The sequence below is a fragment of the Rhinolophus hipposideros genome, assembly GCF_964194185.1.
Source record: "Rhinolophus hipposideros genome assembly, chromosome: 19".
In the NCBI taxonomy this organism is placed as follows: Eukaryota; Metazoa; Chordata; class Mammalia; order Chiroptera; family Rhinolophidae; genus Rhinolophus; species Rhinolophus hipposideros.
The window spans coordinates 54,504,618-54,525,970 of NC_138065.1; the positions used below are offsets into that span (position 1 = coordinate 54,504,618).

The following is a 21,353-nucleotide window of genomic DNA, read 5'->3' on the forward strand; positions in this document are numbered from 1 at the left end:
TTTTTCCCCCTCTCCTGTTCTAAGTTCTCCAGTGGGGCCTATAAATTAGACTGACAAATGACAGGTTAACAAGAGACAAACACGTTTAGTAACCGTGCTTCATGCTTATGCAGGGAAGCACTCTGAGATGAGTAACTGAAAGGAATGTTTAGAACTACGTTTACATAGCACCCTAACAATAGAATTTTAGAGAAGTAACAACATAAAGCAAAAGGACTTCAGGTTTCTCTGGTGGCAGATTGTGGAAACGAATGGAAGACAGGAAGTACACAGGTTTGTTATGTAGATTCTTCTGGTGCTGTCTCTGTACCAAGGATCTAGAGAGTTGTCTTTGGTGATTAGCTTCTGTCCTTCCTGGTGGAGAAGAGGGGACATCTTTACAAATTTATGTTCTGCTTTTAGGCAAATAGGGGAGGACAGAGGGATTTATTATTGTTATGATTATGAATATATTCATTTGTTTTCAGTCATAGCTGACACTTAGTATTATTTTACATTAGTTTCAGGTGTACAACTTCGTGGTGAGACATTTATGTAACTTATGAAGTGATCCCCCCGGTTAGTCTAGTGCCCCCCTGACACCACACATGGTCATCACAACATTATTGACTGTATTATATATGCTGTACTTGACATCCCTGTGACGGTTTCTTTCGTAACTACCAATTTGTATTTCTTAATCCCTTCATTTTACACTTCCCCTCAACCTCTCTCACACCCAGAGAGAGAGAGAGCTTTTCTTGTACCACTTCTCAGTTGCCTTTAGGTCAAAATAATATGCCAAAGTTGACCATTGTGGGTGTATTCTGGACATATTTGATGTCTGTTTTTTTTTGTTTTTTTTTGAAAGGAGTACCCCATGAAACACAGGTTGAAATCCTTAAAGATATTCAGGCAGAGAAAGGGTGGGGTTATTTTGCGTGAAACTGTCACAGATAAAGATGTGATCAACATGACACTCTTCAGTGCTTGAGATAAGAGATTCAGGTGGAAAGCAGCCTTTTGTGTCCCCTCACGGAGCCACAAGTGCAGGTGCCACTGAGGAGCCCACAGTGTGGGAGTTGTCCCGCGGGGCAGGGCAGTGATTGGGGGCGGGCAGCCTGGGCTGAGTTTGCACAGAGCTTTGCACAGTGATGAGCTGGAGGACCTGTTGGCCCTCCGTGTTCTGAATGCTTTAAATGCACTAACATGTCCTCACACCTAAGAGCAAGGCGGTGTTGTTATCCCCATTTTCAGATGAGGAATTGAGGCACAAGAAGGTTAGGTGCCTTACCAAGGACACAAATCTGAATTGTGGAACCGTAATGCTAACCCCTGATAGACGAAGCTCTAGAGCCCAAATTCTCGAGCTCACTCACTATTCTGTGTCCACCAAGGTCTCGGGAACATAATTGTGTGTATGCAAAGGAGCTACTGGAAAGCTTCCCTAAGCCAAGTCTGCGTCTTGGCTCCAAATCCAGTGAGGTGTTCTTCTCCCTCTCGTGGCTACCAGGATTCAGTCTGGCCTCTCAGCCCAGTTCCAGACAAGGTGAGTGCAAATGGATCACAGGATGGAAAAAGGAAAGGCTGTCCTGAAGGGAACTGCAAGTATTTGCTACCAAAGGGGAAGCAGAAGAAAGAAAAGGGCTTGGGACCCTGGGCTGTGGCCTCCCAACCAGTACGTCCTGGGGGGACGTTAGAATGAACCCCTGACCCTCCCGGGGCTGCCCGGCCTCTGGAGTGTCCGGTTGAACTGTGGATGGGAGAGCACAGCAGACGTGTGCTTCCATCCCATGTGGTGAGAGGGGAGAACTAGGGGAAAGCAGAAAGAGGAAGGGAGAGAATTGATCACAGATAGGGAAATGAGCAAAAGCAAATTCTTCCAGAACATTTGAATTTGCATGTGCTTCAACTTAGGGATCAACTTGCAGAGAACCCCTGGGCCTGTCAGGTTTTTCTAGTGCCCCCTCCTCCTCTAATATTGCACCCACTCAGCTGGGGTCCCACTTGTCAGCCCACACTGTCCCCAAACATTCCCCCTCTCCCTTCGCAATGTCTGTTGGAATGAGAGTCCAGGATAACGGATGGTCCCCATGTAGGTTTCTCCATACTGCCAGTAGGATGAAGAGAATTGGAAAATTTCATGGGTTTCTGCTCTTTGGACAAAGCCACTGGGTGGAGGTAGAGTGAGAGGCAAGATTTTGAAGCTGGTTTGTGAGTCACTGAACCCCAAGTACCGCCCACTTGAGGCCAACCTAGCAAGTTCCGTTGCTGAGAACTGTCTGACCAGGTCCAGGCATGGGGCTGTCTCTGCAGCCTTGTCGGCTGTGAGTGAGAACAGCCGAGTTGAGGAAATTGTGGCCAGACAGGCAGCGAGGCAGTTCTCCCCCTCGTCCCCTGTGCCTGGTGGCTGCCGAGCCTGTGCACACAGCGTCTGCTGGGAGCTGGACAGCCAGGCTGACCCTGTGTCCTGTGGGATGTTGGGCCACGTTCTCAGCCTCACGCTCCTCCTGCTCCTTAAGGGGCATCAGGGTCAAGGTAAGGGGCCCAGCCTGGCGGCGGGGGGGGCGCAGCCCACGGGGAGGTCAGCACCCAGAGCCTCTGACTGGATCTGGGACTCGAGCAGCCCTAACAGGTCTGGACAGGCTGGCAGTGGACTTGGGGAAATCACTGAGAAGCTCGCTGGCTGTGGCAGTCAGCAGTCCAGGCGGCCCCAGGCAAGGAGGTTGCTTTCCACTGGTTCGGGTTCCCTTCTGCGTGGAGCACGTCCTTCCTGCCAGCTGTCAGAAGGAGCAAGGGAACACGAATTCTGTGGGGTTGCCAGCAGAGATGAGGACTGGCCCTGGGCTTGGGTTTCCCTAGGAAGTTGTGCTGCTCCCTGAGGCAGGGAAGCTGAGCAGGACTCAGGCTTTCCTGTACAGGTCCTTTGTCCCCTAGCACCTGTGGCTTCACAAAGCTACAGGAGCCTGAGAATCATTGGGGAAATGTGGGGCTGAGGTCGGGGGCAGAGATTGAGAGAGAAAGGGGTAATGTTAGGATGCCCCTTGTCCTAATGTTGTCCGAACATTAGGGCAACATCAGCAAACCACAAACTGCCAGCCGGACACCAGGCCGGCTAATGTTTGCTGGGTGGGGACTTCAGCCCAGGGCACTTTCCCTCTTCCACCCACTTTGAGACTTTCAGCTTGCATTTTAGGTCAGTGATTCTTGGAGGGCATCTTGGGTGGGGTGGTGTGAGAGGTGGGCACACTTGGGTGCAAAGGAAGGAAACTGAGGCACAGGGGGTGTTTGTCCGGGTCCAGGAAGCTGAGGTAGGACTGACAGGATCTGGGGCCTGGCTTTGGGGCTGAGAGTGACAGAAGGTTGAGGCTGAGATTAAGAGCCTGTGTGACAGGATGATGGTCCCTGTGCCCCGAGTCCAGGCTCCAGCCCTGTCATTGGCTGTTATGCAGGGGGCTGGGAGGGCTTCCTGGGGCAGGGGACGCATGGACTTGGTCTGAGGGGCCTTGTTCCTTTTCCTGCCAAGTCCTCTGTCTGTGGGGCTGGCCTGGTCAAAGCTGACTGAAAGCGCTTTGTTTATTTGTTTGAATTTTTAAACATTTTAATTTAAAATAATTTCAGAGTTGCAGAACAATTGCAAGTATAGTAAAAAAAAAATCTTGTGTTTCCTTCACCCAGATTCACAGTTGTTAACTTATCACATCTGCTTTCTTTCTTGTTCTCTCTGTACATATGTATATATGTATAACGTATGATGCTTTTTGTTGGACCACTTGAGAGTAAAGCCCCTTCGCTCCTAAATATTTTGGCACATGGCCTGTAAGCCAGGACGTTTGTGTTTCCTACCACATCCGCACAATGGTCAGATCTGGGAAACCTCGACACGAGCGAACACACAGTCCATGTTCAAGTGTTGTCGGTTTTCGCAGTAACGTGCTTTATGGCTTTATTTTTTTCCTATCCAGAATCTAGTCAGGCTCGTGCTTTAGACTCAGTTGTTTTGTGTTTTACGCCTCTGGGATGGCCAGGATTTCCTGGTGTTTTGTCGCTGACGGCTTTGGAGCTCTGGGGACGGCTCCTCATTCTGGGTCTGCCAGACGTTTCTGCTAGTGATTCAGGTCCTGTATTTTGGGCAGGAATACTGCAAAAGTGATGCTGTTTGTTGTCAGTCCCATCAGGAGATGTGCTGAAGGTGAAACTTTTTCTTAAAAACTTGGTTTATTGAAGAATTTAATATGTAAGATACTGAGAGGCTCACGTCGCTGTCCAGCTTTGCAGAAATCTTCCAAAGGCTCTTCACTTCACAGTGAAAGCCTACATTTTACAGAGGTCTGCGGCCTCCTGATCTCGTCCTTCTGCTCTGACTGCATTTCAGCCACACTGGCCTGTGGGCTCACTGTCCCCGGTCCCCAGCACTCAGCATCGTCCCCTTCCACGTGGCTTGCTCCCTCTATCCCTCTGAGTTCAGTGCAAACACCAGCTTCTGTCCCTGCCCCCCTGCTCCCCCTGCTCCCTCTGCCCCCTCTGCCCCCTCTGCCCGCCCCAGCTGTCCTGCAGCTCCCAGGCCCTCAGCAGGTCACATTCCACCCTGCTGACTTGCTTATTTTCTGTCTCCAGGCTCCACTATGTCACCAGAATGTGAGTCCCTTGGGGCTTCTGTCTGTTGTGCTCACTGCTGTGTCTTCAGCATTTTGAACAGTTTCTATTCAAAACAGACTACAAACAGACCCTCAGTTCATATTTCAGAATGAAAGAAAACTTTAAGTAACCCAGGGAATAAAGTGAGCTTATCTATGGGCTGGACACGCCCTCGGGGGAAAAGCTGTTCCAGACGTCTGAGCACGTGTTACCTCCAAGTCTTGAGACCTTCAACTAACCCTGTCTTCCAGCTTTTCAGGGGAAAATGAGCTTCAGCGTGGTGCCTGCTGCACAGGGACGTGCAGGATTAGAGGGGATGTGCTGTAGAAAGTGCTTAGAAAAATGTGGAGGTCTAACAAGTCCCCAGGTGAGTGCTCACGTTATTTGGCTCTTTGGAGGCAGGACATATATTTATGTCACTTAATTGTGTGATCAAAGACAAGAGACAGACGATGCAGTGACCCTTCACTGACTAATAAACTGAGTAGAAAGGGATGAGCCGTGGACGTTCAATGTGCGGCTCTTTCTGAGGGTCCCTCCTTGTCACACCCGGGCTCTCAGGGAGCCTCCAATGTTTTTAACATAAAGGAGCGTGTGTTACTTAAATCGTACTGTAAAACATGCTTACCATTCTCAATGTCGCCTCCCTTCCTGTCCCTGTCCCCATGTGTGTGTAGGCAGCTCCGTGCCAGGTGCTGGGTGGGCACTGAGGACTCAGGGTCGGTCCGTGGCTCCCGTTCTGGAGCTGACGTGGCCGCAGGATTACGGTGTAATCCCAGTTGGGACTCAGGTACACCGAGCCCAGCAGGTGCTCGGATCATGTCCGTTGAGTGAAAGAATGAGCTATTTTCCAGTGTCTCAGGCAGATTGGGACGATTTGGGGGTCAGATGAGTTGGAGAGCAGAGACCTTCACGTCACAGCCCACAGGAGAGGGCCTGAACCCGAACGTTCATCTTAGACCCAAGGCCAGGCCTTGGCTGCGCATTCTGAGGAAAGCACAAAGGACACATTGGAGGCTGGGAACGCCCAGGGGCTGTGGGCACAGAGGGGGCGCGGGCAGCAAGGGGGACCTGCCCTGAGGGTGGCCGAGTTGCACTCACTTCCCAGAGGTCTGATGGCCGCTGCTCGCGCTGGGACCCAGGCAAGTTCTGAGAAGGCAGCGTGGTCGGGCTCATCTCTTCCCATCATAACATGTCAGTGATGAGGCAGCTGGGCATGAGAGAGCCCGGGATTGAACTCAGGGCCACTCTGCAGGAGCCTGGTTCTGTGGAACCAGAGTGCTAGGGGTGGCCAGGCCATCGTCTTAAACAAACCTTTATTATTGAGGTGACACGGACAGAAAAGTGCATGCGACTGTAACGGGCGTCTCTGAGTGGCTGCTGGACGATGGCAGCTCTGTACGCACCACATGCTTTCTCCCCTCCATTTCCCCCCACCCTCGCTCCCATAAGCAGGCACTTCTCTGACCACTGACGTCACAGGTTAGTTTTGCCATGTTTAAGTGGAATCATGCGGTGCTCTTGTGTTTGTCTCCTTTCCTCTCAACATCTGATGGGATGTAATAATGTTGTTGTCTGTGTTGCTGTCTGTGTTGTTATTTGGCTGACCATTTTCACAGCTGTGTAATATTTCACTGTGTGACTATTGGACAGTTTACTCACCCCTTCTACTGCTGAGGACACTTTGGGTCACTTGCAGGTTTTCTGTGATAATGCCATGTGACGGTGGCCTCCACAAGGAAGTCCTCCATCAGAGTCCTTTCCAGAAGTTACCGCGATGTACTCTGGGGTTCAATTAGATACTTCACTAAACAGTTCATGAAGCCCTTATGTTACAAGAACTATGCAAGAATTTGTGGGGGAACAAAGATGAGAAAGAAGATGTTGATTCTGTTCGTAAGGCTCTTTCAGAGGGAACTAATCATGTAAAATCACAACTACAAGGGAAGACAGGAAATGCTGAGTCGCTCACAGGGAGCGATGAGACCAAGATTTCTTCTAAATGGGGCACTGGGGAAGTGTCCTTGAAGGATAAACAAGAGTGGAGGAGAAGAGACAAGGACAGTGTAAGCGAGGGGGCAGCCTGCACAGAAGCAGGGAAAAGGCAGGGTCTGAGTGGAGCTGTGAAACGCAAAAGCACTTGTTACCTTGGAGAAGGATAATGTCACATATAAATGACATGGTCCAGTTGACACACAAGGATGGAGACGTGGGTGGTAGGTTTGCAAGAGGAGAGGCGCTGCGTTGCCTGAGAAGAGTCAGCATGGTCAGTCTGCAGCCCCCAGGGTCAAGCGTGGGCTCTGGAGGTCACTCTTTAGGGTTTCACCTGGGCTGTGTGCCCTCAGGCCCCAGCAGGAGCCCCTTCTGTCAGCCTCACGTCAAGCCTGGTGGCCTAAGCCGAGCTGTGAAAACCTCAACATCCTTCAAGGCTGGAGGACTTACACTGCTCTGTGACTCCCTGCTGCCGGTCTTCCTGGTTCTCAGGCCTCTCCTCTCCTCCGACCAGCAGGACCAGTTCTGAGAAAGTTGAACTGACTGTTGCTTTGGAGGCTGCAGCGGCTGCAGCAGGGCTCAGGGCGAGAGGGACTCAGTGACGGCCAGGTTGTCTCCTTGACTCCCCTCCATGCAGGCTGCCCACGCCCTCCTGCACAAGCCCTTCAATCACCTGTCCTGGGCCTGTCGCTGCAGTTAGCGGTTCACCCCATTCGTGCTTAACCACCGGAAGAGGGGCCCTGAGGCTGCCTAGCAGCGGTCCCAGGGCCCCCTGACAACTGTGATCTGCTGTGGCCTTGCTCCTCTGAACCATCCAGCGCTGCTGTTGGGCTCCTTCATCACCAGCATGAGAACTGGTGTTGAAGTTTCCGCGCTTGCACTTCTTGTCTCTCCATTTGTCACACACCCCCCGGGAGACAGGGCTGAGGTCTTTTTGTGGCAGTCACAGTACCCAGCACACAGTACCATCCATCAGCGCCATTCCCCCCCCCGCCCCGATCCTGTCTCACTCTGGCCACCTCACATTGGACTGACTGTTGGCTGCAGAAGAAAATTCAACCACAAAGAGCAATGGCAAGCTCAGAGCCTCTGCTCTCAGCAGGAACCTCTGTGTCCTGGGAATCCTGGTCTCTGGCCCACAGCTCCTCCCATTCCTCACAGGTGACTTCAAACTGTCACCATCTCTGCAAGGTCCTGTTCTACGATCACGGCCTCCACCAGCTCCCCCCTCCTTCTCCAAGGAAATGGAGACACCACAAGGGTCAGCCCCTCTCCTGACACAAAAACAGACTACACACGCCGTCTGCTCCGAGCCGTCCTCCTCTCCTTGGCCAGACCTTCCCCCCCGTGCTCTGGACATCACTGTGGGACCTGTGACGTCCAGGACCTGCTCAGCCCATGAGGACATCTCTGATCTGTCTTCGACTGTTCTTTCTTGCTGGCTTTCCACTCTTAGTTCATTCTCCTCAGTTCAAAAACTATTGGAAAACCACTCAGTTTTCCCTCTGTTGTCCTTCTTCTCTGTGTCTTTTGTACTCCAGCTGTTTTATGCTTCTTACAAATCAGCTACATAAGATTCCAAGAGACAAGCAAAAATGTGCAATGCCTCTGCAGACCTCAGCTTAGAACTGGCACAACGCGCTTTTATGAAGAAGGCGAAGCCCATGACAAGAGATGGGCAGTGTCCCCACGTCTGGATGATGGGAGGAGCTCAAAGTAGCATCACAAGGGGACATGTTTGCACTCTGTCATACTAGTTCTCTGCTAGAATTCTCAAAGTTACATTTTATTTCCTTGAGCATATTAAACGTGAGCACTTTGAAGTGTGTGAATTACTACCTCTGTTATCTAGTGTTAGATGCCCCTTGGGTCTGTTTCTATGGCTTTTTTGTTTGTTTTGGTTTTTGGACATGTTTCCTCTTGTTATGCCAATTTATTTTTTGTTTCATTTTGGACATTGTATATGAAAAATTTTAGAAATAGTTTAATGCTTTCATTGATGCCATTTTCCTCCAGGAATAATTTATATTTGCCTCTAGTAAGCAGCCAGGTTAGAAATACTAGAGATTCTAGATCGCTTTAATCCAATTCAGGGTGGAGATGACTTAAGTGTGGGCTGTAGTTTCTGTGAGAGCTGGTCTGTGTCTTGTTCACTCTTACCCCTTGTCTTCCATTTATCGTCCCTTCCCCAAGTCTGATGGAGTTTAGATACATCCACTTCCTATTGTGCCCGGAGGTCCCTGGACTCCATGTTCTCTTAGTTCCTTGAGTTTATCATAAGTTCTGCTAAGCTTTTCAACCCTTCAGCTGCCTTTTCTGGAATCAGAGGATGCCTCCAGGGAACAGCAGTAAAAACATGCTGTTCTCACCTCTCTGAGTTCCTTCCGTTCAGCCCTTGGCCCATAATATCTCCCTGTTTTTATCTCTCTGATCCCTTTAACAACAGGCTTTTGTAGTTTGCCCGTTTTTTCCCAGTTATTCTTAGTAGGGGCATTGGTTAGCATGTCTTACTCTGGCCTTCCATTATCAGAATTAAAATTCCCTAGGTGATTATTTACCTCAGCCCAAAAATGTGTGGCGTGGAATAAAAGGATGATCTGTTCCCAGATCCCCAATTCTCTTGTGTCAGGAGCCGTGTCTTGTGCATGAAGAGGTCCTGAGTCTTTGGGGCTCTGGTGACAGTGGGGTCTTAGGAAGGACCGAGTGATCAATGAGGGCAGTGTATGTCGTCTTCGTAGGTTCGGTAGGTTTTTCCCTACTCACCTTTGTACTCAGGGTCTTGGCCCAGTGCTTGGTGGGTTGGCCTGCTGTCACATACTGTACGGAGGCCACGGGACAGACCCTGAGAAGAAGGCAGTCTCTGCTTTTGGTTTGTCCCAGGAAGATCCAATTCGCCCCGGGATATGAATATGAATAAGTGTTTTACTCTTGGGGTGTCATGATCAAAGGAACATTTTCTATCAACCAATAGTAATTACAGGCGCTTTAGCTGTTGGTATCTTGAGGAAATGCCAGGATGAAGGAGTGGCCACAGGGAGTGTTGACCACGAGTACGGACACCGGAAAATCCCTCTCCCCATCACTCTGCTCTCATCCTCCACTGCAGCAGATCTGTTTGTACAGCTGCCCCATCTGCTCTCTGCTCTCCTCTGAGTCCTCCTCGACCCTCCCCAACCACCCAGACTTGTATTTCCTGCATCCACTGGCCACACCCCAAACAGGAACACCCACTTTTCTCCACAGCAGCACAGGGCGGTTGGGGGGACAATAACTTCAGGTGAGCAGTGACACGCAGCTGTATGTCACACCCTCACGTACATTGGTGTCCATCTGGGTCCCTAGAGAGGGCCGTGCTGCGATATTCCTGCCTGGGCAGTGTGTTTTCCTTTGTCCTTTCCTAATTGTTTTCTAGGGAGCAATCCTTGTGGAGACTTTGCCGTGACTAAAAAGCTGGCAAACACTAATGAGTAATGAGCACAGTTACATGTGCCGAGTGCTACAAGAGGGCCCTGAATCCAGCGCTAGGGACAGAGGAGGGCTTCCCGAGTGCAGCCTGGGGTGTGAGGCCCCCTGTGCCTGACAGTTCTGAGCTTCCAGCGGTCACTGCTGGCCACTCGTGGTGGCCTCAGTGTTGCGGGGGGGGGGGGGCTCGCCTCACATCTGATGTTTATTTGTAACATGGTAGTTTTAATACTTAAGGGTTCATGCTCTGAAGCCAGACTGATGGGCTGCCAAGCTTCTCTTTGTCATTCTGTAGCTTGGGGTAGTTACTTGTAGTTTCTTTCTAAATCTGTTTCCTCAGCTATAAAATGGGCAAGAATCTCAGAAGGTCACTGTGAGGTGAAACCGGCAAACAGTAGAGTTTAACCCCTGCCTGCCCCAAAGTAAGGTTTGCAGGCTCCCTCAGAGCTCAGGGAGAAGCGGAGACAGATGAAGAAGGTGCGTGTTCAGGTTCTCCTGGGCTCTGGGAGTGGCCTCCAGCTGCCCGCTTGACGCCCTTCCTGCCTCCTGCAGCCTGGTGTCTCTCTCCTAGAAGCCCCGGCCGACAGTCTGGTTGCACTGGCAGGAACTTCTCTCTGGCTACGGCCCCCCCGCATGCAGACGACGCCACATTCTGTGGATTGGAGGGTAAAGCTGTCCTCAAAGCGAGAATTTAATACGATACTCACTTGGAAGAATGAATCTGTGTCGGACCACAAACCACATTTTTATGGTAATTCGAGCAGCAGATTCAGTTTCGTGACTAAGAACCTAACTCTTCTCATCAAGGACGCCCAGCAGCAGGACAGCGGCCTCTATGTCCTGGAGGTCACCAACAAATCTGGGGATGTTTGCAGACACGAGTTCTGTGTTTCTGTGTTTGGTGAGAGCCCAGGACAGCTCCCCACCCCCTCCCATGCAGGGCTTGTGTTTCCAGCACTTTCCTGATCACCGTCTCTGCTTCCAGACCATGTTGGGAAGGCCCTCCTGTGCAAGCGGGGGAAATTGAAAGCAGTGGACAGAGGGATATGCCAAGTGAATCTGTCCTGCGCAGTCACCAGAGGTGCCAGCGTGAACTGCGATACCGTGAGCTACGAGAACGTGAGCTACGAGAATGTGAGCTACGCCTGGTTTCGAGGGAGTGAGCTGCTCCAGACAGGGAGAGGCCTCAGCACACTGGAAGAGTGGATTGATGCCAAAGGCGAGCACACGTATACTTGCAGTGTCAGCAACCCCGTCAGCCAGGCGAACTACACCCAGAGACTCACCTGTCCGAGTCCCCAGCAGGGTAAGTGCAGCACTTAGGGCAACAGCAGGGGCTGAGGTGTCGGGCCCCACAGTCAGGAGCATGTGCAAGAGGGACGGGGCCAGAGAGCCCTTGGCTGCCCCCCAGTGCCCTGGCCCTTCCCCAAGGGGTCTTGGCCTGTGGCATGCGCTTCCTGTGCAGCCAGGCCTCTCTCAGTCTGGGAAGAACTTTATCCCCATCAAGGAGTATTTCCTTCAAGTGGGAGATGCACAGTTGTTTCGTGAGTCACAGCCCCACCCTGGCTGCCAATCACTATTTCCTGCTCCTCAGAGACCCTTGGGGACTTGCTTCCTTCTCTCAAGTGACAACCCCCCAAGCCCCACAGTTGCCCAGGAGCTGACTTCACTGTACATGGTACCCTGGGTCATGGGGTACTGTTGCATTCTGATTGCAGGGTACCTGGAAGAGTTCTTGGTTTACCGCTTGGGCTTGTCCTGGGAGTTCCCCGAGTTAAGTTTGCACCACTTTTTATTAGATAAATTAAGGCTTATATGCCATCAGCCTGGGCATCCCAGGGAAAGGCAACCTGCAGTCCCTGTGCTAAGGAACTTACAGCCAGCTGGGGGACAACAAACCAAGTCCTCATGGGCAATGAGGAAGGAGCAAGCTGCGGCAATTCGGACTGACAGGGGCACTGTCCTTTGGGTCACATCAGCCGTGGCCTCGTCATGCACAGCTGTGTGATCTCGGGCAGATTCCTAAACCTCTCTGACCCTCAGTTTTTCTCTTGGGTAAAAGGAGAGTGGTGATAGCAAACGCCTAACAGAGTTACTGTTAAGATTAAATGAGGAAATATTTGTAAGGAGCCCAGTCAGCTGGCATCAAGACTATTGATTGGATTATATGTGCTGGCACTGCATGGGGCCACTCACGTTACATGCAGAAGTTCGCACGAGCAAGAGTGGTGCCCGCAGGAAGGTGAAGTGGAAAACATGCTGTAAGTGTTGGTGGTTAGTGGCAGCATTTACTGTGCCAGGTGCTTTGCGTCTATTAGGCCCTGTGATTAACCCCTATGTAGACATCACGTCCTTTTCCTAAGAGAAAACAGACTCGGAGAGGTTGCGCAGGTGACCGAGGGCACAGTGTGTGGAGGCAGAACCGGAGACAAGCCCGTCGGACACTGGCACCCCTGTTCTTGGCACCAGCAGGGAGCCAGCCTTGACTGAAGTCACAGGGTGTCAGGATTGCAGAGAGCGCTGTGGGCTTGAGGACGGGTGGGAAGCAGGCCCCCTGCCTTCCTTGTCCCTCAGAACTCAGCTTTCTGATCTTCCTGGTGCCCATCGTGTTTCTCATCATCACCTTGGCCCTCGGCGCCCTCGGCTACTTCTGTGTGCGCAGAAGGAAGAGGAAGCAGTCACGTAAGTGGAGGGCCCCGAAGAGGAGCTGCTGCCTGAGGTAACAGCCCGGCAGCCATGCCTGGGAGCGAAAGGATATGTGCACACTGGACAAACTCCTGCTGGGCCTTTTCTCCCTTCTGGGGTGGCCTTCTGGGGTGGCCCCTACATGTTTACAGCCTGATCCTCGACCTGCAGGTGGCTGGTTTGGGGCACAGCCCATGGGGAGGCATGTCGGGGTGGTTGCTGCCCCGAGGTCTTTGGGTGTCCTGGGAACAGCACTAACCTTCTTCCTTTCTAGAACTTTCTCAAGGTCTTGGCCATCTAGGATGAACGTGGCACTGCTGGCAGCAGACTACTGGACAGTATGCCCTGTGGAGGGCACTGCAGCTCCATTCCTTGCTTCTTTCTTCTCACAGAGCCCAGCCCAGAGGAAATGCTGACAATTTATGAAGAAGTCAACTTGCCAAGCAGGAGAAATCAAGTATGGTGCCCTGTGGGCTGGGACTTCTCTCAGCTGGTCTGGAAAATGCTCGTGGGAGGATGGCCATTCAGACCAGGGGGCAGAGAGAACCATACAATTGTCCTGTCAAAGTGGTCCTCAGCCCTCCCCATCGATCTTTTCCCCACGAGCCCCGTCGCTCTGACCATGGGGAAACAGGAAGTGGGAGAGAGACGAAACGGGCACAGGGGCATCGGGTGCAGGGTTGCACCTGCTGAGCAGGGCTGGGGGCAGCAGAGCCCAGGAGCGGACGGCAGCACGCTGCTCCTGCCTCTGCATGCACCTTGTTCTTTCTTCCCAGCCTCACCAGCTGGCCTGCACCCAAGGACGAGTTCAACCTTCTTGTTTTGTGTCTGACCACAGATTCCTGTGTCCCTGCAAGTCCAATTTCCTTTTGTGGGTCCCTTGATCATTACCCAGGCTGCAGAGGGTGCCAGGCTGACCAGCCAAAGCACGACAGAGTTGCAGCTGCTCAGCGCTCTGTGTTCGCCCCGTTTTGGGAAGAGGCCAGGGCCTGGATGAGATGCTGCAGAGTAACTGGGTTAGCATGAAGGTCATGAGCCAGAGCCAGCGTCTCCGGTCATCTCTCTGCCAGTCAGCCTTGGCAGGCAGTGGCCAACCCATGTGTCGACTAGAGGTGTACCTTCCAGTGGGACTGCAGGGTTCCCCCACTGCTCTGCCCCTGAGCAGGACAGGATGTGGTGACAGGCCTCGGGGAAAGGCAGTGTCTCATTGAACTGCCAGGTGGGGAAGGTGGCGTGTGGGGGTTGGCCTGAGGACGGGAGGCGGGAAGTCACGGTGGTGGGGCTCTTGTGTCCTGGTCACACATGTCAGGCCCTGGAGGGCTCATAGAACAGAGGCAACTTGCCTCAGGTCTGGGAATCAGTGCTGCCCCTCAGGCTGTTTCCTCGCCCCAGCAGTGGGTAGTGGGGTGTGAGAAACAGTGGGAGACCGTTTCTTCCATCAGTACCAGACTCTGGTTCAAATCCGTAAGTGCAAGTCTATCTACCGGCAGCCACTGGTGCTTAAATCCTTGCTAATAATATCCCCCCCCCCCCCCACTGCCCAAGAAGATGACCTAGAGTAGGAAAACGAAGGAGATGACAGGGGAGAATCATTATTTAGAGTAAAAACACTACTGGGGATCCAGGCTGTCCCCCTGCTTGTGAGCTGGGTGCTCCCTCTCCCTCCCGGGCTCTGCCGACTGTCCCCCGCTTCTGTCCAAAAGCCTCAATGTCAAGTGTCCTGTGGTCTCACTTAGTGTCCAGCTCTGACCTTGCTGGAGACACTTCTCTCAGGTCTGGGCAGAAGAGAAAAACAACAAACTGCTGTATTTGGCCAGATGCCATGACTCTCCCGCCTCCAAGGACAGCTGGTGCTTCTCTGCTCCTCTCAGCTTCTTCTTTGTGCAATGAGCCCTGCTGGTCCACTGGCTCCCCAGCAGAGCCCATCCCAGCAATGAAACACTTCCACCCTCCATCTCCTGGGAAGAGGGGAGCCTGTCCTTGGGCCTTGGGTCCAGGGCGTCACCCATTAGCGCAGCCGCCCAGGGGCCAAGATGAGCTGACCACCAAAGCTGGGTCCAGAGTGGGTGCTTGAAAACATTCAAAGTCTCTGAATTTCCGTGCTTTGGGGTGAGGCTCAGATCTCAGCCCTATTCAGAGCTCAGTGCCATTGTCAGTGGCAAATTTAGTTGAGAAGTCAGCAAAAGCAATTCTCTAAGTTACCAAGTAAATCAAGTGACAGGAGCCGCCTGGCCAGGGTCATACTCCCTTCCCACCTGGATGGTTCCTCACTCCTGACACTGCCGCCCTGTGAGTTGCTCTTTCCGCTCTGTCTCCCCGTCGTCCCTCCCAGGCTCCCGGGAGCCTCTGATCTTTGTGCGGTCTCTCCCCACTTGAATCTGCACAGACCCACGATCTGCTTGGATTACATGTTCTCGTAATGTCTGTCTTGCAGGAGCAGCAGCAGAGTCCGCCTGGAGAAGGGAGCACTGTGTACTCCAGGATCCAGTCCCAGGTATCAGTGTGGCTCCCCACATCCAGTTCTTCCACGCCTGTCCAGGAGACTTCCTCATGGCCCCACACCCCGCCCTGAAACTCACACCCTTGAATGGCAGAGTAAGACCCTGGGCTCCTGGAGCCGTGGAGACGCTTGGCTTTGGCTGCATGAAGCTGGTTGAAAGGACCAGTGTGGTCCTGGAGGCTCTTGACAGAGCTGAGCACAGCTGGGAGTGTGGCGCACGCCGGCTCTTGCCTTCCGGGTCCGGCAGCGAGTGAGGCACAGAAACTGGCGGGAGAGGAGGCTTGTCAGGGCACTGGGGTGCTGTGTCCCTTCCTGCTGCTTCCAGTGCGGGGGCGTGGTCCTTCCGTGGCCACCCTGTATTATACCTGTTTTCAGGAAAGAATGGATCTGTGTTGTTCTATTGTATCTTACTATGACCTGGCAAGAACATTTAGTAAGTACTTGTGATGTCCATCTTGTTAAATGAAGCTTACATAAGAGGCTCTGAAGTAGGTCTAATGCAAACCTCCTTTTGCGAATGAGGAAGCAGAGCCAGGCAGCCTAACGTGCTCAGGCCACGGAGCTTCAGGCCAAGCGGGGTCTGCAGCCCCGGACCTCAGCCCTCCTCCAACATGCGGTGGAAGTCGACCCGGGAGCTGGAGAAGCGCCTCTAATACTGGCAGCTGAGGTGACACTGTTGGTACCCAGACTGGGCATCGCTTTCCAGGGAGACACTGCCCTCCGGTGGCCAATGAGGATACATGTCTGATAAAAGCGGCTTTTTTGTTTTTAACTTATTTTTAAGGCGTGAGGCAGCAACGTCCTCAGCTTGGTGGTCTAGTTGCAGGACAAAGAAAATCCTCGGGGGGAGGTGACGTCTTCAGAGAAAGGGCCAGGAAAGGAGGAAGAGGACAAAGCGGAAGGGCAGAAAGGAAGGGCGACGAGGAAGGGGACAGGAAGGGTGAGAGCAGCGGCGGGCGGGGCGGGGGGGGGGGGCGCCCCGGAATTGCCGGCGGGTGCTGCCTCCTGCCGCCCCCTCGGGATGCGATCGCGGCCAGAGCTGCACGGCCATTGACGTCTGGTTTGGCCACGCTGACTTCCAACAAGAGGCATGTGATTGACTGCACGGAAGCAGGCAGGCCGCCACGTGAGCCTGCGCTTCGTGGCGTGGGGCGCCGCGCAGGCCGTGACGGCTCCGAGGGCGGCCGGCCGGGTGCGGAGCAGCTGCCGTGGCCGCCCTGGCCTGAGCGGCTCGCCCTTTGGAGCCCCCTGCGCATGGAGGCTCCACCACGCCGTCGTGGGGCGTGTTTCAGGGGCGGCGAGAACGCGCGTGCGGAGCCGGTGCTCACAGACGCACTGGCATTCGGGTTGCGTGGCCTCCGGACCGGTCCAGGGTTCTCCTCACTACGCTTCAGGCTTCTGTGCGGGCGGGGGGGGGGTGTGAATGTGAAGAAATGACCTGCGTCCCGGGGGGTGCTACACCTGTGCTTCTGAACTGACTGTATTTCTCCCTTCGTTAGCCTTCTGCTCCCACGGCACCAAACACTGAAAATACGTTGTATTCACTGGTGCAGCCTTCCCGGAAGGTGAGTCTCCGCCTGCAGGGAGCGCTGCCGAAGCAGGGGTGTGTGTGTGTGTGTGTGTGTGTGCGTGCACTGTGAGCCAACTGTCTTCCACTGTGTATCTGAGTAGCTTGTGTTAAATGACTGTATTTAACCTTAATGGGCCAACTAGAAAATGCCTTTCCAGTTCTATTTGGAGAAAAGGAACAGTGTTGAGACTAAGAAAAGAGTGAATTCGAGGTGTCTGTAGATTTTCTGTGGGAGGCGGGGACAGTCAGAGACAGAGAGGACTACGCAGTCCTTAGCAGGCCCGCGAGGCTGCGGAGAAAGATACGGGAGAGGTTTCGAGGCCAGGAGCGCGTAGCCCGCAGCTGCCCAGAAGACTGGATCCAGAGACCCAGTACTGACTGTCAGGGAAACACACAGAGGTTCTGGCCCGCCAGCGAATGGTGCAGGCCTCTGGCATGAGTCAACCCACCAGAGTGCCCGTGAATCGTGCCCAAGGCTGAGCTTACAGCTCTTATGTGCACCTGGAACCCCAGGGTCGGGTGTCCAGGTGTCCATGGGGAAGGGGTGGGAAGAAGGCTGTTCCCAGGGCTGGAGGCACAGTACACATCCATAGCCTTCACATGGACTGTGGGGAGGGGCACGCTGCCCTGCTGTGGGAGCACTGAGCATGAGCAAGGCAGGCGGTGTCATGTGTTTGTACCAAATGGGGGAGAGGGTTAGGCCAGGATGCAGACTTCTCACTCACCCCCCTTTGCAACAAGTCATGCCCTCCGCTTGGATTCTATCGGGGAGCCCTTGGGGTTTAGAATCCACGCGGCAGCACGTGGCGGTCTGACGGTCCCAGGCAGCATGGCCAAAGGCTGTGTCTTACGTTCTGAGCACTGTGCTGACTGCTGACAGTGCTTTGAGTCCAGGGTCTCCAGTCTGCTGTGTTCACTGTCCCAGGGTTGGTACGGATGTGTGTGTGGGAACTAGGGGGTATGTTGAAGAGATGCTGTGAGGTGGTATTTGTATCAGGTTTGTCTGAGGGGGCCTGTGGGTGTGGGAGGCTGAACTCTAACTTTGGTTCAGAACTGGCATATCACAGGCAGGTGTGTGTTACACCTTTTTTGGAACATAAACAGTGTTGTTTACTCCTGGGATAGGAGATTCTACTCATTTCTGGCTGTGGATACTTCAGGGCCATTCTGAGCACCGAGTCCCTTTTGGGACCTCTCACATCACTTAGAAGGGGGCATTTCTTAACTTGAAATTAAGCACTCTTTACCCCCTGAATTTCCAGTCTGGATCAAAGAAGAGGAACCACAGCTCTTCCTTTATCAGCACTGTCTATGAAGAGGTAAGATTCGGGAACCCCTTTGGAATGGGGTTAGTGCAAATAGCATAGCCGTGAAGTTGTGCAGGGGTGGCGAGAGGTGACTGAGGAAAAAGTCATCCAGAGTCTCAGAATTGTAGGGATCCCAGGGATCTCCTAATCCAGATCTTCATTTTAGATATGAAGAAGTGGAACCCCAAGGAGAGTGAGAGTCTAATCCCAAGTCATATTGTGTGTTGGGATCCGACTCTTACTGGGGAGGAGTTTTAAACTAGGGCTGTTCCCTGCCTAGTTCTCCAGCTGTGGGCCACACACTGGGCATCTCTCTCTCTTTTCCAAGTGTGTGTATGAGGTGGGGTGGGATCAGATAAGGGAGTGAATCTAAATGACTTTCTAAAGTTAGCAAGTAATTGGGAACCATTCCAGGGTAGAAGTGACCTTAATCGGCTGGGATGGATAATGTTCAAAGATGCCACTGAGCCTGGTGGCTGATTTCTCTCAGACCATTTAGGGAATGGAAAGCAGGGACTCTATCTCGAATGAGTGATTATTACGTATAAGGCAGCCTACCAGTGTCTTCATGTGAATTATCTAAAAAAATCCCCACAGAATGTTATGAGTCAGTATAATTACACTCCCCATTGATACCCATAAAGTCGGGAGAGCACCCCACCCGTTACCCATTCACCTCATACTGTACCCAGGCTTCCCCCTGAGTCCAATAAAGACGCTGCCTTTGGTCACAAGGGGAGCGAGAGGATAGCTGCCTGCTAGGGTCTGTGGCACTCCAGCTGGAGCCCCACAGCAAAGCCAGCTGGACAGTGCAGGGTTGTAGAGGACACTGGGCCAAGGCCATCCAGGGGTCATGAAGAAGCATGGTGGTCCAGGCACACTCGAGTGGGAGCCAGAAGAATGGATTCAAGGCCCTCCGTAGTTTATACTACTTGTCGGCCCCAAGTGATTTGTTTCACCATGCTGAGCTTCATGTTCTTAATGTGTAAGATGGGATAATAATTCTTAGCCCACAGGGATGGGATGGGGGGTCCAGTCGGAGGGTCTGAAGTTCTTTTCTTTCACAGGTTGGAAAGAGACAACCCAAAGCCCAGCGTTCGGTACGCCTGAGCCAGAAGGAGCTGGAGAACTTTTCTGTATACTCCTAGCTGCCGCAGCTGTTCTCAGCTCTTGTGTACCCGTGTCTGCTCTGGGCATCAGCACGCCACGGGGCACCACACGAGTCTCTGCACCATGGTCCCCCGTTTGGAGAAGATATGGGAGTTTGTTCATGGACTGTATTTTGTTCTGAAAATGATTTCTAACAGCCATTGTAAGAGCAAGACTGTTAAACTATCTCTCTCAACTTACAAGCCGGACCAGAATGGGTGGAGAGTTTGGGTAGCTTACAAAAGACTGCACAGCAAGTTCAGGTACTGTGAGCGGTCAGTGCCCACGTCCCTGTCGGGGCTTATTCTCCTCAAGATTCTCTTCCCTGCGTTTCTAATCTGCATCCCGGGCCCCATCCCATTAACCAGGGATGGTCACATTTCTAGACCCGCCCCTTGCCCAAGCCCATCTTCCAAGGAGGAAGAAAAGATAATGTTGATGCAGGAGAAGCAGCCCCTCCTGTGAGGTGGACTCACCAGCCCCAAGGCCCTGGCAGGTTCTCCAAGGGGGCCTCAGTGGGCTTCACTCAGATACAGAGACAAAACTTTTCCTCCGCCCAGCTAATCACAGGGGGCAGTAGGCAGGAGTGAGAGCAGAGGGGACAAGGGAAGCCCATCTCTGAGTGGAAAACCCCCTGTAACACATGGGTCCTTGTAATCCTGCAGGGACTCCAGCAGCTGCCTCTGTGGAGGGACCTGCGTTTTTTTTTTCTAACTGCACCCTTTTTTGTACTGATGGATTTTTAAAAACTGCATGTGTGTATTACTCTTTTGACATATGCTTTCAGTGCTTAAGACGCCCCTTCCATATAAACTTCCCGTATTTCCCCAAAAGAAGTTCTTTTTGTCCTGTCTGCACGAAGAACAGCCAACATCTTTCTCCTCTCCCCCAAATTGTGGCCTCAGCCCTGTGCCGTGCCTGTAAGTCGCACTGCCCTGGACTTACATTCATGATTCTCTAGTGTGCATTTGTGTTACACACGTCTGGCATATGACACGCACAGTTCCAGATTTTTCTTTCTACTCAGCAACGTAACATAGAGCTCATTCCATAGTAACACATATTATTAGTCTTTATGTTCCTTTCTTTACAAAAGTGGCAGGGTTTCTCATCGTATGGATATGCGATCAACCAGGCTCCAACTCAATGGACACTTAGGTTATTTCCAGCATTTCATTTTTAAACACTACAGTGGACATGATTTTACATAGATCTTTGTGTCTGTGAGTGAGACAATCTGTTGGGTTCATTTCAGCACATGTTTAGAAGATGCTGTGAAGGTCCAGTCCTCCTCTAGCAGCACTTGGCTGGCCTTGGGCGAGTTTTGAGTTGGTGCATCTGCGGTGAGGAATGACCTGAGTGGATGAAGTGACACATGGAGCCAGGATGCCTAGAAGCTCAAAAGCTTTGGCTCTCCAGGGCTCCTTCCATTGACTCAGGCTTTCTTTTGACAGAATTCCCTTTCTATGTGATTTTTAAAAATTGGTACTTCCTTACTTTCTGATGATACTTCAAGATTACTTTTGGGTCTGTCTGTGTAAGAATGTTTAAACCTGTAGATAACTCTTTTTATTTTTTAAGATTTTATTGGGGAAAGGGAGCAGGACTTTTTTGGGGAACAGTGTGTACTTCCAGGACTTTTTTTTGAGTCAAATTGTTGTCCTTTCAGTCTTAGTTGTGGAGGGCACAGCTCAGCTCCAGGTCCAGTTGCCGTTGCTAGTTGCAGGGGGCACAGCCCACCATCCCTTGCGGGACTCGAGCCAGCAACCTTGTGGTTGAGAGGACGCGCTCCAACCAACCGAGCCATCCGGGAACTCAGTGGTAGCTCAGCTCAAGGTGCCGTTTTCAATCTTAGTTGCAGGGGGCACAGCCCACCATCCCTTGTGGGACTCGAGGAGTTGAACCGACAACCTTGTGGTTGAGAGCCAGCTGGCCCATGTGGGAATCGAACCGGCAGACTTCAGAGTTAGGAGCACCGAGCTCCAACCGCCTGAGCCACTGGGCTGGCCTAGATAATTCTTATAAAAAATTTTTTGGAGCCAAACAGAGGATACACCTGGAAGCAAGAGCT

At 52.4% G+C, this 21,353-nt stretch overlaps 1 protein-coding gene across 4 annotated transcripts; it reads left to right on the plus strand.

The window, feature by feature from the left end:
* Nucleotides 1-2,255: 2,255 nt before the first annotated feature.
* CD244 (CD244 molecule) lies at nt 2,256-20,918 on the plus strand. Of its 4 annotated transcripts, none has more exons than XM_081025675.1 (9): nt 2,256-2,517; nt 10,643-10,972; nt 11,057-11,377; nt 12,646-12,753; nt 13,149-13,213; nt 15,191-15,250; nt 16,756-16,821; nt 18,089-18,145; nt 19,201-20,918. In XM_081025675.1, exons 1-9 carry the CDS (start codon nt 2,457-2,459, stop codon nt 19,279-19,281), a joined length of 1,149 nt encoding a protein of 382 aa, XP_080881801.1. In that variant the 5' UTR covers nt 2,256-2,456; the 3' UTR covers nt 19,282-20,918. The 4 variants fall into 4 exon arrangements, 3 of the variants coding, with proteins under 3 accessions (XP_080881801.1, XP_080881803.1, XP_080881802.1); XR_013991701.1 differs by having other exon boundaries at nt 2,270-2,517; nt 17,952-18,145; nt 19,201-20,487; XM_081025676.1 differs by lacking the exon at nt 2,256-2,517 and adding an exon at nt 10,420-10,548 and having other exon boundaries at nt 10,624-10,972.
* The last annotated feature ends 435 nt before the right edge of the window (nt 20,919-21,353 follow it).

Excerpts from the sequence above, each read along its gene's own strand:
- CD244 (XM_081025675.1), top strand. The coding sequence starts at position 2,457 with ATGTTGGGCCACGTTCTCAGCCTCACGCTCCTCCTGCTCCTTAAGGGG. Across the intron at positions 12,754-13,148 it reads AAGGAAGAGGAAGCAGTCAC|AGCCCAGCCCAGAGGAAATG; the intron begins GTAAGTGGAGGG and ends TTCTTCTCACAG. Across the intron at positions 13,214-15,190 it reads TGCCAAGCAGGAGAAATCAA|GAGCAGCAGCAGAGTCCGCC; the intron begins GTATGGTGCCCT and ends TCTGTCTTGCAG.